The following is an 18,666-nucleotide window of genomic DNA, read 5'->3' on the forward strand; positions in this document are numbered from 1 at the left end:
AGAAAATAGTTTTAAGGAGCCAGAGAACTGTGGCAAGTGACAGTGTTAATAAATGCTTGTAGCATACTTGCTGACTGTCCAAATACTGTGTAACTTACTTAAAAACGGTAAAGAACCATCCATTGGGTGTGTATTCCTTACTTGGACATTAAGATAAATATTACTGGTCGTGTCTCTGGCACAACTTCTACCAGAGATACAAGTAGGCGAATGGCAGAAACAAAAGGTTATTTTTTCCATGCCTCTAAGCCAAATAAATGTGGAGGGAATGCTCACGAAAACAAGCCACCCCAGACTCCAGGAAGATGATGTACTGAACACCCCACTGAGAGGTACAGCTTGAAAGAGGTGCACAAGTTCTAACTGTTCAAAACAAATGAGAGCAGGGCTCAGCCACATACTTTTTTTTTTTTTTTGCAAGGTTATCTAGCAACATCTGTAGCACACACTAATGAGCCCCAGGAATGGGCATGCTAGCTGAGCTTTAGCAGATGAAATGGAGAAGAGATTTTGCATGCTACTGCTGTGAAGAAGGCACATAATCTCTACTATAGCAGTTAAAAACTTCAGCTGGAGTTGCCTACAAATTGCTGGTCCTGCAGTTCTGCTTCTGAAGCTGAGAATTTATAGAACACTGACCTTGTACGTCCACGTGTCTCATTGTGAAGGGTACTTTTTCTGTTTACTTTTTCACACTTGATTTTAGAAAGGTGTGGTTTAATTGTAGCAATGGTCTGGAAGTCAGACAGACATACGTTCTGTTCTGATCTCTGCTGTTCTTTCCATTGGGCACCTACTTTTTTCCTCCAACCTTTTGTTCCATTTATAAACTTCTGAGATGAAGTTCATTTCACAGTGTTTGTAGAGCACCTATGTGATTACGTTGTTTTGGGGTAACTTTTCATTGTGCTGAACAGCAGCATGGTCTCCAGGTTTGATGCAACCTGTTTGGCAAGTTGAGCTCTTGGAAAGTGGCCACAATATGAAAAGTTGCTTTAGAAAAAAGAAAAAAAAATATATGTTAGGGGTCCATGCTTACTTTCTCTCATGAAACTCCAGATCCACTGTATTTTATCTGTAATTATATGTTGTTATTATTATTCAAAAGTCCAATAGTGCAAAATCAATCTAGGTTCTGTATATTAATTTACACTTTGCTCATTCTCATATGTGAATAATAATAAAGATTTTTGCAGTTAGAGCTGAGATGACGATTTTGTTGATGGGGCACAAAGCACAATGGAATCCAGGTCATGCTTCCTTAGCAGTGCCAGGTCACTGGCTCTGACTGGTAGAAAGACTAGCTGCTGTCATCAGTGTTGGAACTAATGTAAAGAGCTGATGTTTGAGGAGTTTACCATTTTTCATACTGACATTTTTTCTGTGTAGAAGTGCACATAAGTCAAAGACTTTAGAACAAGTGAAGATGCTTTGAAATGTGTGTGTAGGCTTTTGCATATGTTTGTGTGAGGCATTAAATAATCTTTATGCTTTCTTAGCTAGTTCAGTAAGATATATGACTTGTAGAATTCAAAGCAAAAACAAAGGTAAGATCATACAGCCATGATTCGTACTGCTTTAAAAAGTCATCTCTGTTTTAAGATGGTTGCACCGTCTTAAAACACCTTACAGCCATTCGGAGATGGAGTTCAAAGGCACGGATCTGCCCAGAGTTCAGCTGCTGTCCATGGTTCTATGGAGACCCTGCCCTTCTCCCCTCTTGCGTTTATACCCACACCCCTTTGGCAAAGAAGACCACAGAACGAATGCAGGCAGAACAACTGTGGCACATTTGAAAGAAGTAGCAAAACAGCTTTGCTCAAAAGAAAACGCAGCCATGTTTTGAAACATGAAACGTGTTTGATGAATCGTAGCTCTCACATGAGTTAGCAGCTGGATGTTCCAATACTGAAGTCGGTCATAAAAATGCAGAGTGAATCCAGGACAAGTCGGAGAGTGGCAAAAACCTTCATGTATTAATTTGATCTTGCTCTTATAGTTGGATAAGGTGTTGCTGAAGAATAGTGAGCTATGTGTATGAGAATGGAACTGATATTTGAAATCTCTTAAACTCAGAGAATGAGAAAATGCAGTATCTGATCTGAAATATCCAACACCCCAGCACACCTAGTATGAAAACTGGAACATCAGCACTTCTTGCAGTCTTGTAAAGGGGAGGTACAGCTGCTACAACTGAGAACTGCTGAGGCCTTTTGTGTGAAGAAAAAAAAAACAACTGAGAATTGTGTGTCAGATAAAAACCAAAAATCAATAAATACCCCACTCCCTCTGTATGTATCTGCACATATTGTGAAATCTGCTTTAAGGAACTAACAGTACAATTAGGCAATCACTCATGCTTGCTACTGCTTGAAGTATCCTTGGTATTTCCAGTACAGCTCCACCTCTGTGTAGAATTATGCTCTCCAGGGAATCCATTTTGCTTGCCCTTGAGGGTATTTGCTTCTGTCTGCTTGTGTGACTTATATTATAAATTTAAAGTCCCTCAGCTCCTTTACAGATCATACATTTGTAATGATCCAAAGTGGATTATGACTATTTGTTCTGTAAAATTAGCACAGTGAATATGGCACTGCCTAAGGAAAATAACATAAGGGTTTGTTCTACAATTTTTACCTAGAAGCGGTACAAAATCAGATTTATCTTTTTATATTACCTCTTTCCATCTACTGCTCATCACAATTACTATCAGATGACTGAGAGTTAAGATTGGTCAGGGAGAAAAAAATATTTGAAATGTCACTGAAACCAATATTAATACTTAAGTGATTCATTGATGCATGCGGCTTGGATTTTCATAACTACTATCACTGATGTATATAGTCTAGTAGTTCAGAAGAGTTTAAAGTTACATAGCTCACTTGCCTGCATTCGTGTGTATGCACAAAAGAGAAAGGAAGCACATAAATGCGTGTTTAGCAAAACAAAATCCCTATTACATTCTTTCATGGGTATGAATTCCTCTAAAGAAGAATGTAGTACGTCATAGGACAAAGTATTACTTACTGCTCTAGTCACCATTCCAATCAGCTGAGAAAAGGGTATGTAAGTGGCAGTATGTGATAGCTGGCAAATGCTAACTATTATTTGCTGGAGCCAAATAATCCAGAATGTAAATTGGTATGTTCCTGTGCATTTAGTCACTGGGACTGTTCAAGCAAAATAAGACAATGATGAGGATGGTACTAGTGTAATATCCTCAAGGTGAGAAGGACCAAATGCACAATTCTTATTCTGCTCCAGAGGAGGAGAATGTTTTAAAATTTTGGTGAATGTAAGAAATTGGACCTGTCTCAGTGGGGCTGCAATCTGCACTGGCACTGTACGGACTGCAGCTAGACATTGACTTGGAAACCACTGGTTATGAAAATTGTTCTTTTATTTTCCAAATACAAGCCTGTACATAAGAATTTCTTTGTTTAGAAGCATATAGTTCCCCACAAGGCAGAGACTTTATTCTCTTCCTAGTGGGAAAGTGCAGTAATCTCTAAACAAAACATTTTTATGTGAAGTTTTTACTAGAAACCTGGTTCCTGCCAAACACAAATGGCCTTAAGGCCTTTGAAAATTCCTGTTCATTTCTGCCTATTCCAGGCTTCCTTCCCTGATCCTCACAATCTGCTCATCAGTTATGCCTCTGGACCCACTACCACATCCTTTCTAATTCCAGCCCGCTTTCTAACCAGCTAGCAGAAATAACGTCTGTGCATGGCACAACTTAAAGACCTAGTCTAGCAATTAAATACATGTTAGGAGACACATTTGTAGCATGATGCAACAAGGGTCATTGAATCAGTTTAATTGGTGTCCTGCTGTTGGAGAGTGTGATTTTAGCTATTGGCAGTGAACGAACATTTGCAGTTTCTTCGCATGAATTTGAGTTTCAGAAATGGAGTTGGTCTGTCAGCTGTGATTAAAAAAAAAAAAAGGCAGCCATGTATTTCGCTTGTCAATGACAAATGACTTCTTTGATGGCTATGGTTACCTTTAAGAAAGGATGACATTTTGTTACTATGTGGAAGGTCTGAGAGTATGTTTTTTAAAGCACCCTTACTTAGGGTTGCAAGATTTGTGGCTTTCTCTTCCAGTAAACAAAAACAGGTAGTTTATTTGTGGTATTTTTCCATGTTTTATATATACTTGCAATCCCTGCAGAATCTTGTAGAAACTTAACAGCCCTTCTGAACAACGTAACAAATGATAAAATAATTTAGCAGTGTATTTACTGGAGCTGGCTGAATTTTTTCCTGATAGGAACGCATCTGTTTCCTAGGCCTCTGCCCACCTTACCTGGAAGCACTTGTGTCTCTCTTTAAGGATCTGTATTTTTCTAAGTAATTTTTAATGTCCTTCCATAGAATTTGTCTTTTCATTTGTCTGTCCTAAATTCCTGTCTTCATGCTGCTTTTAAAGCACCACTCTAACCTGAACGAATTGGCTGCTGTTATAATTACTGAAGTGAACATCTAACTTGGAAACAGAGTCTATCAATCAGCAGTATTCTTTGTGGTGCTTACCCCCGAATGGGTCCCTGGAAGGCAGTGTGGATTGTAAAAATCGTGAGCACAAGGACAAAGGAGCAGAAGATGTCTTTGTTTTTTTTCTCTGTCTAAACAGAAAAATAAGAATTGAGATCAGTATTAACTTAAAGCGGAGCCAGGCTTTTGTGGCAGTAAGGAGAGGAGGACCAACAGCTGAGGGCTTAAAATGGTAAATGCTTTCTTATATGTTTCACAAGCTGTAGGCAAAATTTCAGCTGGTACTTAGATTAGGCACAGTACTGCTTGTGCTAAACATGCATTATATAGGCAAATGATATAGAGAGTTATGCTTTGAAGATATCTACACAGGGGAACCAAAATCACATAGGACATTTAACCAGTTACGTCATGAGTTTGATCTGAGCTTTGAATTTCTGGACCAAAGCCTGACTCCCAAAATCAGTCAAACGACTGTTAACATCACTGAACACAGGCTTTGCTCTCCCTCTGGATACTGGCTTCTCAGCAGTAACAATGCTCTGATTCTCTCTGCACGTGGTTATGCACATTGTAATATTCCCTTGACGTTGCTTACTCAGTGTTTCATCACTGCTTTATCATGGGCTCTAGCATCTCACTTACGCTGTTTGCTGACTGGCAGCAAAGGTACGCACCAGGCAGCCAGTTAGGAACTCATCCTCCCGTGTCAGGAAAGCACCTATAGTGGTCCGAGAGCTGCTCTACAGACCTGAATGCAGCTAAGCAGGGAGACAGTCAGCAAATGTGGTGGTGGGTACAGGATATGTTGGTGAGGAGACTGTCTGTTTCCAGGATTGTGATCTGTGACACATCTGAAATGATGGAGCTGTAATTCTAGAAATTCTGGGAATGTACTTGGTACACAAACTGTTGGAACTATTCTCCTTTGTTTTATTACTAGAACTCCTAAATTTAATTATAGCCTCACAACTTGGTGTTCCCTACTTTTGTTCTTTATGCAAACTGTTTATGTGTCATCATGATCTAGAGCTATTTTTGGCACAGCATTAATCTTTCAATAATGTGACCTTGCCCTGTTAATATTTCCTCTCTCGGAGTTTATGAGGAGCTTGTTGGCTTTGTGCTCTGAAGTGCTGACTCCAGCTCTCTGAACACACTGTCTGCTTGTCTGAGCGTGAGGGTTATGCATGGATTTCTGGTGACCTGCTGGGCTTCAGTAATTTTTGTTTATGGTAGAGAGGGTGAAAAACTCCAGGCAGTGAAATCGGTCTGACAGACACTTCCACAGTGTCTGTGGTATCACAAAGAAAAGTGCAGTCAAAACAGCAATGCCATGAGGGATATTAATGACAAAGTTCAGATGAATGGGGCTTTGAATATGTGTAGTCTGATGACAGGAGAGGCTGTGGTGCATATGCATTTGTAATGCTTTGCATGGACAGTGGTGCAGTGGGGGACACTCCTTTGGAAACATAACAACAGTAAAGCAGTATTAATGTTTTAGTGAGATAAGTAGTCTTTCTCAGACTTTCCAGCACAACATGCTGAAATAGACTGTTTCTTAGCTTGCTGATGCTATTTGTGTTGCATTCAAATTTCTGTGTCATGCGTTGTCTTTCCTGTTTCAAGCTTGTAATTTATTCATTGTGCACTTAGAGAAGCCCTCCTCAATTAATGAGGGTTGTTCCAATTCAGATAACAGAGGATTTTCTGCTGGAATTGGCATACTCAATCTTAATACTTGTTAAGGAATACTCTTAATCATGTTAATTATAAATGTGTAATCATGGAACACTTTGATATTACACTGTCAGCACAAGAAATACCAAGATAGGTATAATCATTAAGTTTTTGTAGCTGTAATGGCCCTAGAATATAAGTAGGGCCAGGTTTGAAGGGAGAGATGCTGGCCTGTCTTAACCGATCAGTTGCAGCTGGAAAAAGTCAAGGTGGAAAAGGTCCTCTACAGGGCCTGGGAAGTTCCACATTTTACAAACTGTACAGATGCCCTCAAGGCAGCTATATAAATGCTATTGGCTGACTTGGTCTGTGGATAGAACACTGCAGACCAGAAAGGGGCATAAATGCTCCCGATCCTCAAGAGAGATTGCAGTTCAGGAGTCCTTTGAAGCTTACAGCTGTCCTCTGTGGCTGAAATGTGCTTAATGCTATTTGTGGATTGAAACACCTAAAATATAGATGGATTAAAACTGAAGTCTGCCATTTTTAAGTTTTCCTCTGTATTTTAAAACAAAAAGTGAAAAAGGTAATACTAGACTGCAAGGTCTAAACAGGTCTCAGATTATATGAAACACTCTTTCAGTTACATTATTATAAAAATATTGACATGTTTTTATACAATATTTATACTGAAAGAAGAACATTTCTAGCTTTTGTCTAGCTATTGCTGAACAGAATTTTAAAGTCCAGTTTTTAAAGAACTTTGCAGACAGTATATGTGTGTATGTATGTTTGTTTATGCTGCCAAAATCTGCATGGTAATTTCTGTACAGATAGATTAAGTCCTAAACGGTGTTCTAGTACAGTTTAGGGGGAAAAAAAAAAAAACACAAAAATTTTCCAAAACCTTGTTTTGCAATCCCACCATTTTATGGCAGTCTGTGGTATTGCCTTAGCATTCGATCACCAGAAGCAAGTTTAAAAAGAAAAAAAAAGCGACTGCGTCACTCAGCTAACCCTTCTCAGTGATAGTCTATCAGTACTTCACATTGAAAGGAGAATGTTTATAAATTGCATCAGTTTTCAGGGCTTTTGTCCCCTTCTTCAGCTTTTTTGCCCTCCAACTGCTGTGCCTTCAAGGAACGGGTATTCCACTTTGCACCAGGGGACTGGTGTAATATTATTCTTATGTACTACATGAAGCAGAATCCTGGCAGTACAAAGAAGGGAAAATAATACTGCCTAATCCCCTCACTGGGAGACCTGTATACTAACTTTTAATTGTTCTTCAGTAATTTCTCTTGCTCAGCCTGTTTCAATCTTGTTTGAATCTTGTATTTTGGAAAAGCCTCTCTAGTTCTATGCAAATAGCCTCTGGAAAAATGTGGTTCGGTGCTTCAACAAGGCCTGGGGAGTTTCCCTTTTGAAATAATAAAAACAGTAACAATTAAATCTTCAGAAAGACCATCAGTGCTGAGCAATCAGAGTTAAATTCTCTGCGGATTGATGGCCTGTTGTTTTGGTTAAAACAGAACCGATTCTCTTGTAGTGAATCTTCCTTACAGCAAGTTCTTCTAAGTAACTGCATTTTTCTGAAGCTGGCTGCGTATTTTACAGCCACTGTCCGCTCCAAAGCTGGTAACACCTGATGTTTATGGTTACACTGAGCTAACGGTAGGAAAGGAATGCAGAAAATGGCCCCTGTAGCAGCCAAGGTCACCAATAGACCTCTTAGGTCACACAAGTGAGGAGGCGGAAGGGGTTGCACTTGAAGGGAGGGGCAGACAGGACAGGTGACCCAATATGGACCAACGCGGTATTCCATGCCATGCACGTCATACTCAGTTTAAAGCTGGGGGATCACAAGGGTCTCACTCTCTTCATCCATGGCCGGCTTCCGAAGAGGACCCTGCTTGTTGTTCTACCTGTGATCCTGATCCAGATTCCGAGCCGTGCATCCCTGAGTCCAGTTCCTGCCCACTGTGGAGTCCAGTCTGGGACTTCCTGGTGCTGCCCGGCAGCTGCTAGTGGGACACCAGCACCAGGCACCCAGTTCCGGGAAACTCAGTACCGGTTTTGTACATTTTGTTTTGTTTCTCTTATTATTAATACTATTAGTATTATTAGTGTTATTAGCAAAAACTTTTTATATTCAATTTGTAAGTCTCTCCTTTTTCCTCCTTTTCCCTTTCTCTGGTGGGAGGGTGGGGGTTAATAGAGAGCATCTGTCACTCAGTTTATTGACTCCCTGCTTGAAACCGGGAAACTGTGCTCCCTTTCATGCTGCAATGTTGGGCAGTGTCCTAAGGCTGCCTGTTCAAATATGCTCTCAGTGGCTACTGCTGCGCTTCAGAGTCTGACTAGCAAAAGTCTTTCCCTCTGTATTTGCTTTTTGCTTTCCTGATGTACCAACAACTTAGGAAACTGACAATCTCTCTGTACAATTTGCTTGTGGGCACCAAAAGCAACAAGACATGTAAGCAACTACCTGGGAGATTATTGGTGTCTGGGTTTTAAGCCCTCAGGTTGTGCGGTCTGTGAAGAGTTTTATTGGCCAGGATTTGAAGAACTGCAGTTCACTTAGTTTGCATCTTGATTGGGCGATAGGTAGAAGACAAAGGTTAGAGGTCAAATGTGAGCTAGCATTTGAAATCTCATAAAATAGTACAACTATGCCTAGTTTTGTGTTCCTTGCATATGTTATATGTGCATCCGAGGAGCAGGGTGGGGTAAGTACAGGATTCCCATTTTGGATCCAAGCCAGTCCACAAGTAGAGGGTTGCAATCAAGGGATTAGAATTTAAACCTTCCTTAAAAATGCGGATTTGCATTAGTGCTTTGTTTATAGAGTTTCTCTACAAAATGTGTTTTGGAATTTTGGCTGGGAATTATTCATGATTGAAATAACAATGTTTTCTGGGAATTGATTTCTAGGAGGGTGGTGGTGGTTAACATTTAAATATATAAAATGCTTTATCATTTCTCGTGTTCTATTTGGACTTGGATTGCTCACACCATACCACATTAACCTAAGGTTGTTCCCATCATTTGTGTTAAGATTTAACTTAGTAAAAGCCATCATTGTTTTAACAGATCGTTCCAAAATGGTGATTAACATACCTGTAGCAAAACTTGAGTGTGTCAAATACCAGTGGTTCCCTTTGAGAGACTGTGAGTTTAAAAAATATTCCAAGTGTGAAGTCTTCAAAGAAAAAGAAAGTACACAACAATCCACGCTGCAGAAATGTGCATTTTCTGTTTCTTATGAATTAAATTAGCATAATTTAATATCTGGGGGGTTGATTTTTCAGAATTTAGAGGGAGAAAGATCAGCTTGCAGTACAACTCTTTATGTGAACCAAGGAAAGCATGTAGAACATTCCAGTAAGGATTTGAATAAGTGCCTGAGTAGCTCAGCCCAAAGATGGAGTGGGAAGTAACACAAGAGAGATTTCTTCATGCTGACTTGTAGTTTTTATCTATTTCTATTTATTTCTTTTCAGACAAGTACTACTAAGTTACCACAATGTAACTTTACACACCATAGAAAGATTTAAGCAGGTTTTGTGACATACTCTGAACCTGTGATTTTTGATCTTTCTCCCCATCTTCTTACTTTTTAATATGCCTGATAAACAGCCTAGGCTCCTACTAGCTGTATCCAAAAATATCTGAAGTTTGTGCAAATGTAATTATGAAAAGCATGTCACACCAGGTCTTTGACTGTCAATCCTGTAATGTTACCTGTTGTTCTAGCACTTAGACATTTTCTAAGTTTGGTAACTTGCAGTGCCTTAGCTTACTCAGTACAGGACAGAACTAAAACTAATTTCCCATGGATTTACAGTTCTGTGTGTAAAGTATATCCAGGTTTTCAGAGCAACGGTACAGCTAAAAGGCACAGTAGTCATTTTGTGGGACCCCATAGGAAAAAGATGCATGCCAGCGAAAGAACTATAATTCCAATGGGGAAGTTTCAACTAAACATCTGTGGTATCTATGGTCTCCTTTAAAACTTGCTTACTCAATACTAATATCAGAGGAGATGGTGATAACAGTGGAATTGAGACATGCTGTGCATGTTTTGGGAGCTGGGGCCATCCCTGGTAGGCGAATAATCCCCACTGTGTAAATATAATGCCTGGTATCTGGCTCAGGTAAAAATGAAAAGCATCCGTTACAACGGATTTTGCATGCCTGATGTGAGATGCCTGTCAGTGAGGGCCAGGATCTTCTCAATAGCTGTGCCTGCAAATAGAGCCTTATGTGTAATCGTTTATAGTAATAAATCAGCAGAGTTGACAGACTCTTGCTTGCATGTATCTTTAAGTTCTTTATAGGAAAAAAAAACAAACAAAAAACAGGTTACAGATATAATCTATAAATGTATATACTGTTGATGAGTAAAATCTGGGGTGACAGTTGAAAAGTCAAGGTGCAGTTTTTAGCCTGTCAGTCTCACAGTATTACCCTGATTCATAGTAACGACTTCTTGTGTTCCAACCCAACAGCAATACGGATGTGCACACAGTGGCATCACTGCTTAAGCTGTACCTAAGGGAACTCCCAGAACCTGTCATACCATATGCAAAATACGAAGATTTTCTTTCCTGTGCCAAAATGCTTAGCAAGGAGGAAGAAATGGTGAGTTGGCAAGTTGAATAAGATGAAATAAAAGGCTAGCATGTTCTGATTTTGAGAAGGAGAGAAGCTGGTGATTACCTATCCTAATTTAAGCTATGCATCTATTAATCGAGGCTGTTTTTGTGTGAAAATTGTTGCCACCTAGGTCATTTGGAAGTCTAGATAAAGGTGCACAGTATAACCGTAGCTGTATTTATTGCATGTCACTGAATGCAGTTCAGGTAAACATCATTGTGGTCAATAGCTTCCATTTTGCATGCAAGAGACTTATGTTTTGGGGGTTTATCATTCTGCACTGTAAAAGGAAGGGTCTTAGTAGCTGCTGTCCAACTCCTGCCATTAAGTCAGGGATCATTTTCTCCTAAGTGTCAGGATGCCAAATTTTACTGGCTTTGATTGAAGGCCAGTGGACTGACTCTATTTATTGCCTATCATTTGAACCAGAAGGCCTCAGAAAGATGGAAGCAGGCCACTGGAAGCAGGCCACCGGAAGCAGGCCACCTTCCAGGCTTTTAAAACAGCATAACACAGATGAACAAAATAAGTGTTCTGACTGTTAATATGTGCCCTGCAGTGGCATGGGCCTACTATATATTAGTCTGAAGACATGAGAAACTAAGTGCTTGTTTTCACTTTGTTCTGTGTGCTTAGTGGCAATGAGGTCATCCCTGATATTTTCTTTTCAAAGTATGTACAAATAGTCTCATTCTGTTGATTTCAATCTACTCCTCTAACTGTCTAAGATGGTTATTTCTATTTAATTCCTTTTTGACATTTCAAATCCTGCTAGAACTGGAACCCCTCCTACCTTATCTTCTAATTAATTGAGTAGGAGCCTCTGTTTTTCTAACTGAGAGACTGCCTCATTTCTGAGCCTTCAGTTGGTGACTATCAACAGCAGAGGTGGTAGTTCCTGTCCAATGGAATGGGGGGCAAGAAACATCTGTGGCAAACTGTCTTCTATGGTCATAATCTCTTACACCCACTGAAATCAGAGGGGTTTCTTCACTGTCCTTTACAGCTTGCTGCAAGGTACAAATTTCTGTCAGCTGCTTGCAAAAGGTGGGAGTGGGCTGTTCAGCTGGTTTAAATTGAGCTGCTCTTTGGCAGGGGATCCTCAGAGCTGAAGTTCCAGCTATTTGCTTGTGCATGTTGTGTATGTCTCTAACCATTGATAGCTCCAATATAAAGCCACCTGACATCTCCGTGGTTAGTCGTCATGCAGTTTATACTTGCAGTGACACTCATTTTCAGATTAAATTTTTAGTCATTTTATACTGGCTTACTCCAGAGTGTATTTATGTATTTCCTCTCAACTATGCCATGAAGCACTTTATTAAATTAATTTTTAAAGCAAGATTCAAATTACAGCGACCTTTTGGTGCTGGCAGTTTTGTGAAAAATCAATACTACAGCCACTTAAATCCTCTTTATGGTGGCTTAGTAGGCCAGCTATAAGGCTGCCTGACTACATTTTCAGTTGGTCTTTCTCCATGCAGAAGTTAAAAGGGCAGTCATTGTTAAGGGAGAGAGCTGTGCATCTTGTTTCCTTTCTTAGCCCACAGCCAGCAAACTTGTGCTCTATCATGGTCCACCCATCTTGATTAGCATTTGTTTTAGTAACATATTGTAATCAAAACCCCACTGATGCTGGCAAAGTACCAAAGCCCCATACTGAAAAAGAGCCTAAAGGCACTGGTTGGCAAGGAGTGTAGCCAGGGTCTGTTTCCACAGGGCACAGAAATTAGTGTGTGATAGTCCCATTCTCAGAGTGGTCACAAACTGAAAGTATGGTTTATTGGTCTGCATCTAGTATGGACCAGAACTGGGTAAAATACCCACATAGTTTCTCATATGAAAATGCCAACTAGTTCAAACCAGAACTGTTCCTGAAGCCTCAGCCTTGTTATCAGCTGGAGGAGGAGCGGAGCTGCTGGTCCAAAGAGCAGGGAAAGACAGAATGAAACCAACACAGAATGAAACCAACTTATTTATTTACTTATTTAATTTTATCCAGAGCTAATCCTTGTTAGCCAAATATAGCTTTCCCCAGACAAAATGGGTTCTACAAGCTATTCCTGATGGTAACCTGTACATAGCATTTAACGCAGCAGCGTCAGTGATGTGTTTATTGTCTTGTAATTGGAATTGCTGAGATTTTTTTTGAATCTCTGGTAAAATACTAAGAAACTGTGCCTCTGCATTCTTTTTTTTTCCCTGAAACCACTTAAAGGGCCTGAAAGAACTGGTGAAGCAAGTGAAGAGCCTGCCAGCTGTCAATTATAATCTGCTGAAATACATCTGTAGGTAAGTGCTCTTGCAAGAATATCACAGTGGTACATATAATTGTGAGGTGACAGACAAACCTGTCTGTGTATGTGTCCTGAGGGAAAAGCGTTACTCCCAGAGGGCTGGTGAACTTACGTGAATGCACTAAAATTACAGGTTTACTGCATGACTAATTACTAATTTGCTCTATCAAGGTCCACAGTTATGACTTTCATAAGCAGGCTGCACTAAACAAGAAACGCAAGAAGGTAGAAGTGAATATATTCTGTCCTCTTTATACGACCCTGGTTTTCCCATTTCTAACTGCAGTTATTGGCCTTGGCTGTGCACTCCTGAAGTGTGGTATCCTTGAAAACTGTGTATATCTTGTAGTACATAGAATAGTTTTGTGGATACAGCTAAGATCACAAAAACCATGTCTTAGTTGCAATTTGTGAACTTACAGAAAGTTCCTACCATAAAAAACATTTTTTAAGGAATATGAACTTTTTTTTAATTGATAGTTTTCATTTTAAAGCTATTTTATGAACCACACAGAATCACAGAATGGTAGGGGTTGGAAGGGACCTCTGGAGATCATCTAGTCCAACCCCCCTGCTAAAGCAGGGTCACCTAGAGCAGGTTGCACAGGACTATATCCAGGCAGATATACTTCTCTCTAGAGAAGGAGAATCCACAACGTCTCTGGGCAGCCTGTTCCAGTGCTCCGTCACCCTCAAAGTAAAGAAGTGCTTCTTCATGTTCAGCTGGAACTTCCTATGCTTCAGTTTGTGCCCATTGCCCCTTGTCCTGTTGCAGGGCACCACTGAAAAGAGTCTGGCCCCATCCTCTTGACACCCACTCTTAAGGTATTTATAGGCATTTATAATATCCCCTCTCAGTACTCCAGATGGGGCCTCACTAGGGCAGAGTAGAAAGGGAGAAGAACCTCCCTCGACCTGCTGGCCTGGCCACACTCCTCTTAATGCACCCCAGGATACCATTGGCCTTCTTGACAAAAGGGCACACTGCTGCCTCATGGTCAACTTGTCCACATGAGCCAAGTAGTTGATTAATTATGCTGGAGAAAGTTACCGTCTTCAACAGAGTTATCTTGTAGTCAGTCCAGATTGAGATTTAAATTTTGTTATGAATGTATTATTTTGAAGTTGAGGGAGAATAGCCTTGAGCTTTCAAGAGGTTCCATGAGGATTTGGAATGGAATACCTGAACTATGTTAAGAAACCATCATGTGCTTTGATTTTTTTTTTTTTTTTAATTTTCCTTTTTACATGTTCCTTAAAGGCCTCTTTCTTTTCCACAGATTCCTTGATGAAGTCCAGTCCTATTCAGGTGTAAACAAAATGAGTGTGCAAAATCTGGCTACCGTTTTTGGCCCCAACATCCTTCGCCCCAAAGTGGAAGATCCTCTGACTATCATGGAGGGTGAGCTTACTGTACATAACTTGTAATAGAAAAAAGGAATGTCTTTAGTTTTATTAAGAGTACATACCAGTCCATGTAGTATGTGCAGTAAATTCCATATATTTGTTGTAATAGACACAGAATTCTTCAACCTGAATGAACTTCGGGGTTAAATCTCGATAGTTACTGTAAAAGTGACTGAAATGTGAGCATTGCAAACAGACTTTGCATGAGGTTGCGCTGCCCTGGCAGCTTCACTGAAAATGTACTTTTTCTCTCAAAACTTGCTGCAAATATGGCATATTCTTATTCAGCACGTGTGGTTGGAGTGCAGTTAATATTTCACCTGCAGTTCTTAAGGATGAGAAAAAGTTAGTACAGGTTCATACTGCAGTGACCTATGCAGAATCCCGCACAAGGCAGTGGTATGTTACATGCCTTCTTGCACAACAGTGATCAAATTGTCAGCTGCATTCTGTTATTTACAGCAGTGTCCAGCTGTAGCATTTTGCTGTGATTAAGACAAAAATATGGCCATGATAATCTCCTCCTATAATTTCCTCCTAGGCTTAATCTTTGTGACTTTAATTCTCCATACAGTACATGATACCTTTTCTCCCTCCAAACACTTTTTTCTTAATATGTAGGATTTACTTAAATTTCCCAGAAATTAGGGCTGTACACAGACCCTGCACTGAAAATTTTACCAAAACACAAAAGTGAAATGTTCGTAGTTTATAAATGAGTGTGTGGAATTTACTCCTTTTCTGTGAGTTTGGTGCTTTTTCTCTTCACGAAAATTCCCCATATACTTTGTTCATTTATTTGTTTTTCCTTGGTCTTATGTTTCCTCCTTCTTCGGTTTAATTCTCAGCACAACTGTGTTGTTATGAACAGAAACATGGTGTTTCCAAATCATGTGTGAAAGTAGTGAATACCCAGGGTTAGCTGTCTGAACAGTAGCTCAGACAAGCCAGAAAACCTTCTAATGTGGAAAGAGTTTTTAATCATCACCTTCACTTTAATGTCTGGATTCTTATTGTCATAGAGAATGGTTTGATCATGCATTTGACTCAAAAGGGTTTGCAAGAGCAGGCGTCCACCTGGTTTTCTGGTTGAATGCAGTCTTATCATGGAGTGGTAAAAGGCTTCACATGAAATTCTGTCATTTACTGCCCTGTTTTGCTCCAAAAGACCAAAACATATGTTGTGCAGCAGTGCAAATCCTTTGCCTGTCCCTTTCTGTTAAACTACTAAATACAAGTGCAGTGTTTTAAAAATGATTGCCACACTGAGTTGAAATACATTACTTACAATGATGTTATACGTTGCTACTCATTATCTCCTTCTGTGTTCTTTCTGGGAAGATTTCTGTCACAGTAGTAGCTTCTTCGCAAAAGTTCCTGTTCTTAGGGGGTCTGTGAGACCTGCTGGCTTGGTTTGATGGAAGGAAGAGGTGCTGCTGATCTGGCCTGGTAGCCAGAAGCACTTCAGGTGTGTTAAACATTCAGAGTGTTACACAGATGGATGCGTTGCATAACTGTTTGTATAAACTGAATGTTTACTAAGTGTTTATGGAATCTGATGGACGAAGTGTGTTTATGCCCTAAAGAACACAGGCCATTAATGACCATGTGCTTGGTGTCTCCTTTCAGGCACAGTAGTAGTCCAGCAGCTCATGTCAGTGATGATTAGCAAACATGAAGAGCTATTTCCCAAGGATGTAGACCCTGAGATGGGACCTGAGGTATGCGACAACAACAACGAAATGCCAAAGAAAGCGACTGTGGGGCAGCTACAAAACAAAGAGAATAACAACACCAAGGAGACGGCAGTGAGGCGCTGCTCTTGGGACAAAACTGAGTCTCCCCAAAGAGGAAGCATGGACACTGAGTCTCCGACTGCTCTGCCAGGCAGCAAGACAAATAGTCCCAGGAACAGCATCCAGAAACTCGATGCGACCAGAAGTCCACCACTCATGGTGAAAAAAAATCCTGCTTTTAATAAAGGCAGTGGCATAGTCACCAATGGGTCCTTCAGCAGCTCTGCGGAGGGCCCTGAGAAGAGCCAGACCTTACCAAACTGTACCCTGCAAACCAGGAAAACATCATCCTTGAAAGGACCGGTGACTAAGATGGGCACACACAGCGTGCAAAACGGAGGTGTGCGGATGGGTGTTTCTAGCACAGATGGGCACAGCAACACCCTCAACGGCTGGACCCCGGGCTGGATGCCCAATGGCTACGTCACTGTAAGGGACAACAAGCAGAAGGAATCAGTGAGTGAGTCAGGCCAGAACAACAGGCTTTCCACCTATGACAATGTCCACCAGCAGTTCTCTGTGGTGAACTCTGATGACAAACAGAGTGTGGACAGCGCCACCTGGTCAACATCTTCTTGTGAAATATCCCTCCCGGAGCACTCCAACTCCTGTCGTTCATCCACCACTACTTGCCCTGAGCAGGACTTTTATGGGGGTAACTTTGAAGACTCTGTGCTGGATGGACCACCACATGAAGACCTCTCTAACCTGGGTGACTATGAGAACAAAAGTGACAGGAGGAGTGGGGGGGGCCACAGCAGTCGAGCCACCAGCAGCAGCGATAACAGTGAAACATTTGTGGCCAACAGTACTAACAATCACAGGGCTTTACACAGCCTGGTGTCCAGCTTGAAGCAGGAGATGGCCAAGCAAAAACTAGAGTATGAAACAAGGATAAAAAGGTAAGATGGTTTGGCTCTACTACCTGACTGCCTTTTGCAGAGTAAATCCAAGAAATTTTCCCTCTTGTGACTTGCTAGCAATCTGCACTAGCTGCAGTCACTGGGTGCTTGCAGCTGAGTTACCCATCTTTCAGCGTTGACATAATCTGACATTGCTTTTGTGATATCATGATCCAGATGAGTTTGTTTCAGAGCAATTGCTTGCCATGGTTGTGACAAGCTATCCTATTGGCGTCAAAAATAAAGCCAGACCTTGTGAGTTTCTATAGAATCTAATTAATAAAATCAGTAGGCTCTCATAATGTTTTCATTAGTTGATGCTTGTTCTCCAGAGCCCACGAAGGGCAAATTGGCATCACCTTTTAGTGCTGTGGTTTATTCACCTGCAGTTTTTGGGACTGGGAGACTGCTGGAACTCCTTTCCAGAGTCCTTGTTCCTTTGAGACAGTACTGCATCTGGGAGTTACCTCTCTTCACAGTCCTATCTCTGCACTGCTGTTTTGCCTGAGTCTTTTCTTCACAGCTCCAACCTGTTAAAGAAGGCAAGGGAGAGCCCAGTCTTTGTCTAGAGATAGTGCAGACTCTGCTCACAAGCAATGAGGTTGCTAGAGTGGATGGCCATAATGATCAGTGAATAGTCTCAACGTCTGGGCTTAGCATTAACTACTACACATGGCCGTGCAGAGCTGAATGTGCTCTCTTTGTAATAAGTGTTCTTCAGTAAAGCTGTTCAGGACTTCTGTTCTCACCAATGTTGCACAGCAACCCTTTGCGTTGGTACCTCTGGCACTGCAAGTCACAGCCGGATCACAACATGCAAGAGCTACTGGCAACAGCAGCTGCCAGTGAAAGTGTAGTGTACAGAATATTGCAGTCTTTCACCCACATCACTATTTTCAGCATAGTATGCAGCGTAGTAGAGCACTTCTTGTAATGTTTAATGTGCATGATGACTGTGTGTTTAGTACCACTAGGATTTCTAATGCTTTCCATTGGAAAGCTAGATCTGAAACAGGGTCAGGATTTTAGACAAAAAACATGTTGATTGCAGGTTTTTTTAAATTGTCAAACCATATTTTCAAATAGATAGAGCAGATAAATCGGCTGAAGAAAGGACACTAGCAGTGAAACAAAGACTTTCAGGGCATTATGCTGACCTTCTAAGTGACATTAGTGCAACTACAGCAGGAGCTTGGTGTCAACGATTCCAGAAGTAAAAGGAATACTTAACCTGTTCCTGGAGAACTAGATGGAGCTGTTTGCTACTGTGCACCTCCCCAGTGGCTGTTATTAGGCATTTTCTAAATGAGCTACCAAAGAGATTGCTCTGTGAGAATGGTTCATTGATGAAGCCATGGTTTGTAGACACACATCTCAAAAATTCAGTCTAAGCTTTGTAAATGAAAAGAGGTGTATGAATTTA

At 40.8% G+C, this 18,666-nt stretch overlaps 1 protein-coding gene across 7 annotated transcripts in view; it reads left to right on the forward strand.

Annotated features, from left to right (window-relative positions):
- ARHGAP24 (Rho GTPase activating protein 24) overlaps nucleotides 1-18,666 on the forward strand; it is a 259,532-nt gene that overhangs the window by 228,876 nt on the left and 11,990 nt on the right. For all 7 annotated transcript variants that reach the window (XM_075421196.1, XM_075421197.1, XM_075421195.1 and 4 more), the window contains 4 exons: nucleotides 10,694-10,826; nucleotides 13,060-13,133; nucleotides 14,419-14,540; nucleotides 16,175-17,243. In XM_075421196.1, coding sequence (XP_075277311.1) covers nucleotides 10,694-10,826; nucleotides 13,060-13,133; nucleotides 14,419-14,540; nucleotides 16,175-17,243 — 1,398 coding nt within the window. The remainder of the gene's footprint in view (nucleotides 1-10,693; nucleotides 10,827-13,059; nucleotides 13,134-14,418; nucleotides 14,541-16,174; nucleotides 17,244-18,666) is intronic.

The sequence above is a fragment of the Opisthocomus hoazin genome, chromosome 5 (assembly GCF_030867145.1).
Source record: "Opisthocomus hoazin isolate bOpiHoa1 chromosome 5, bOpiHoa1.hap1, whole genome shotgun sequence".
Lineage (NCBI taxonomy): Eukaryota > Metazoa > Chordata > Aves > Opisthocomiformes > Opisthocomidae > Opisthocomus > Opisthocomus hoazin.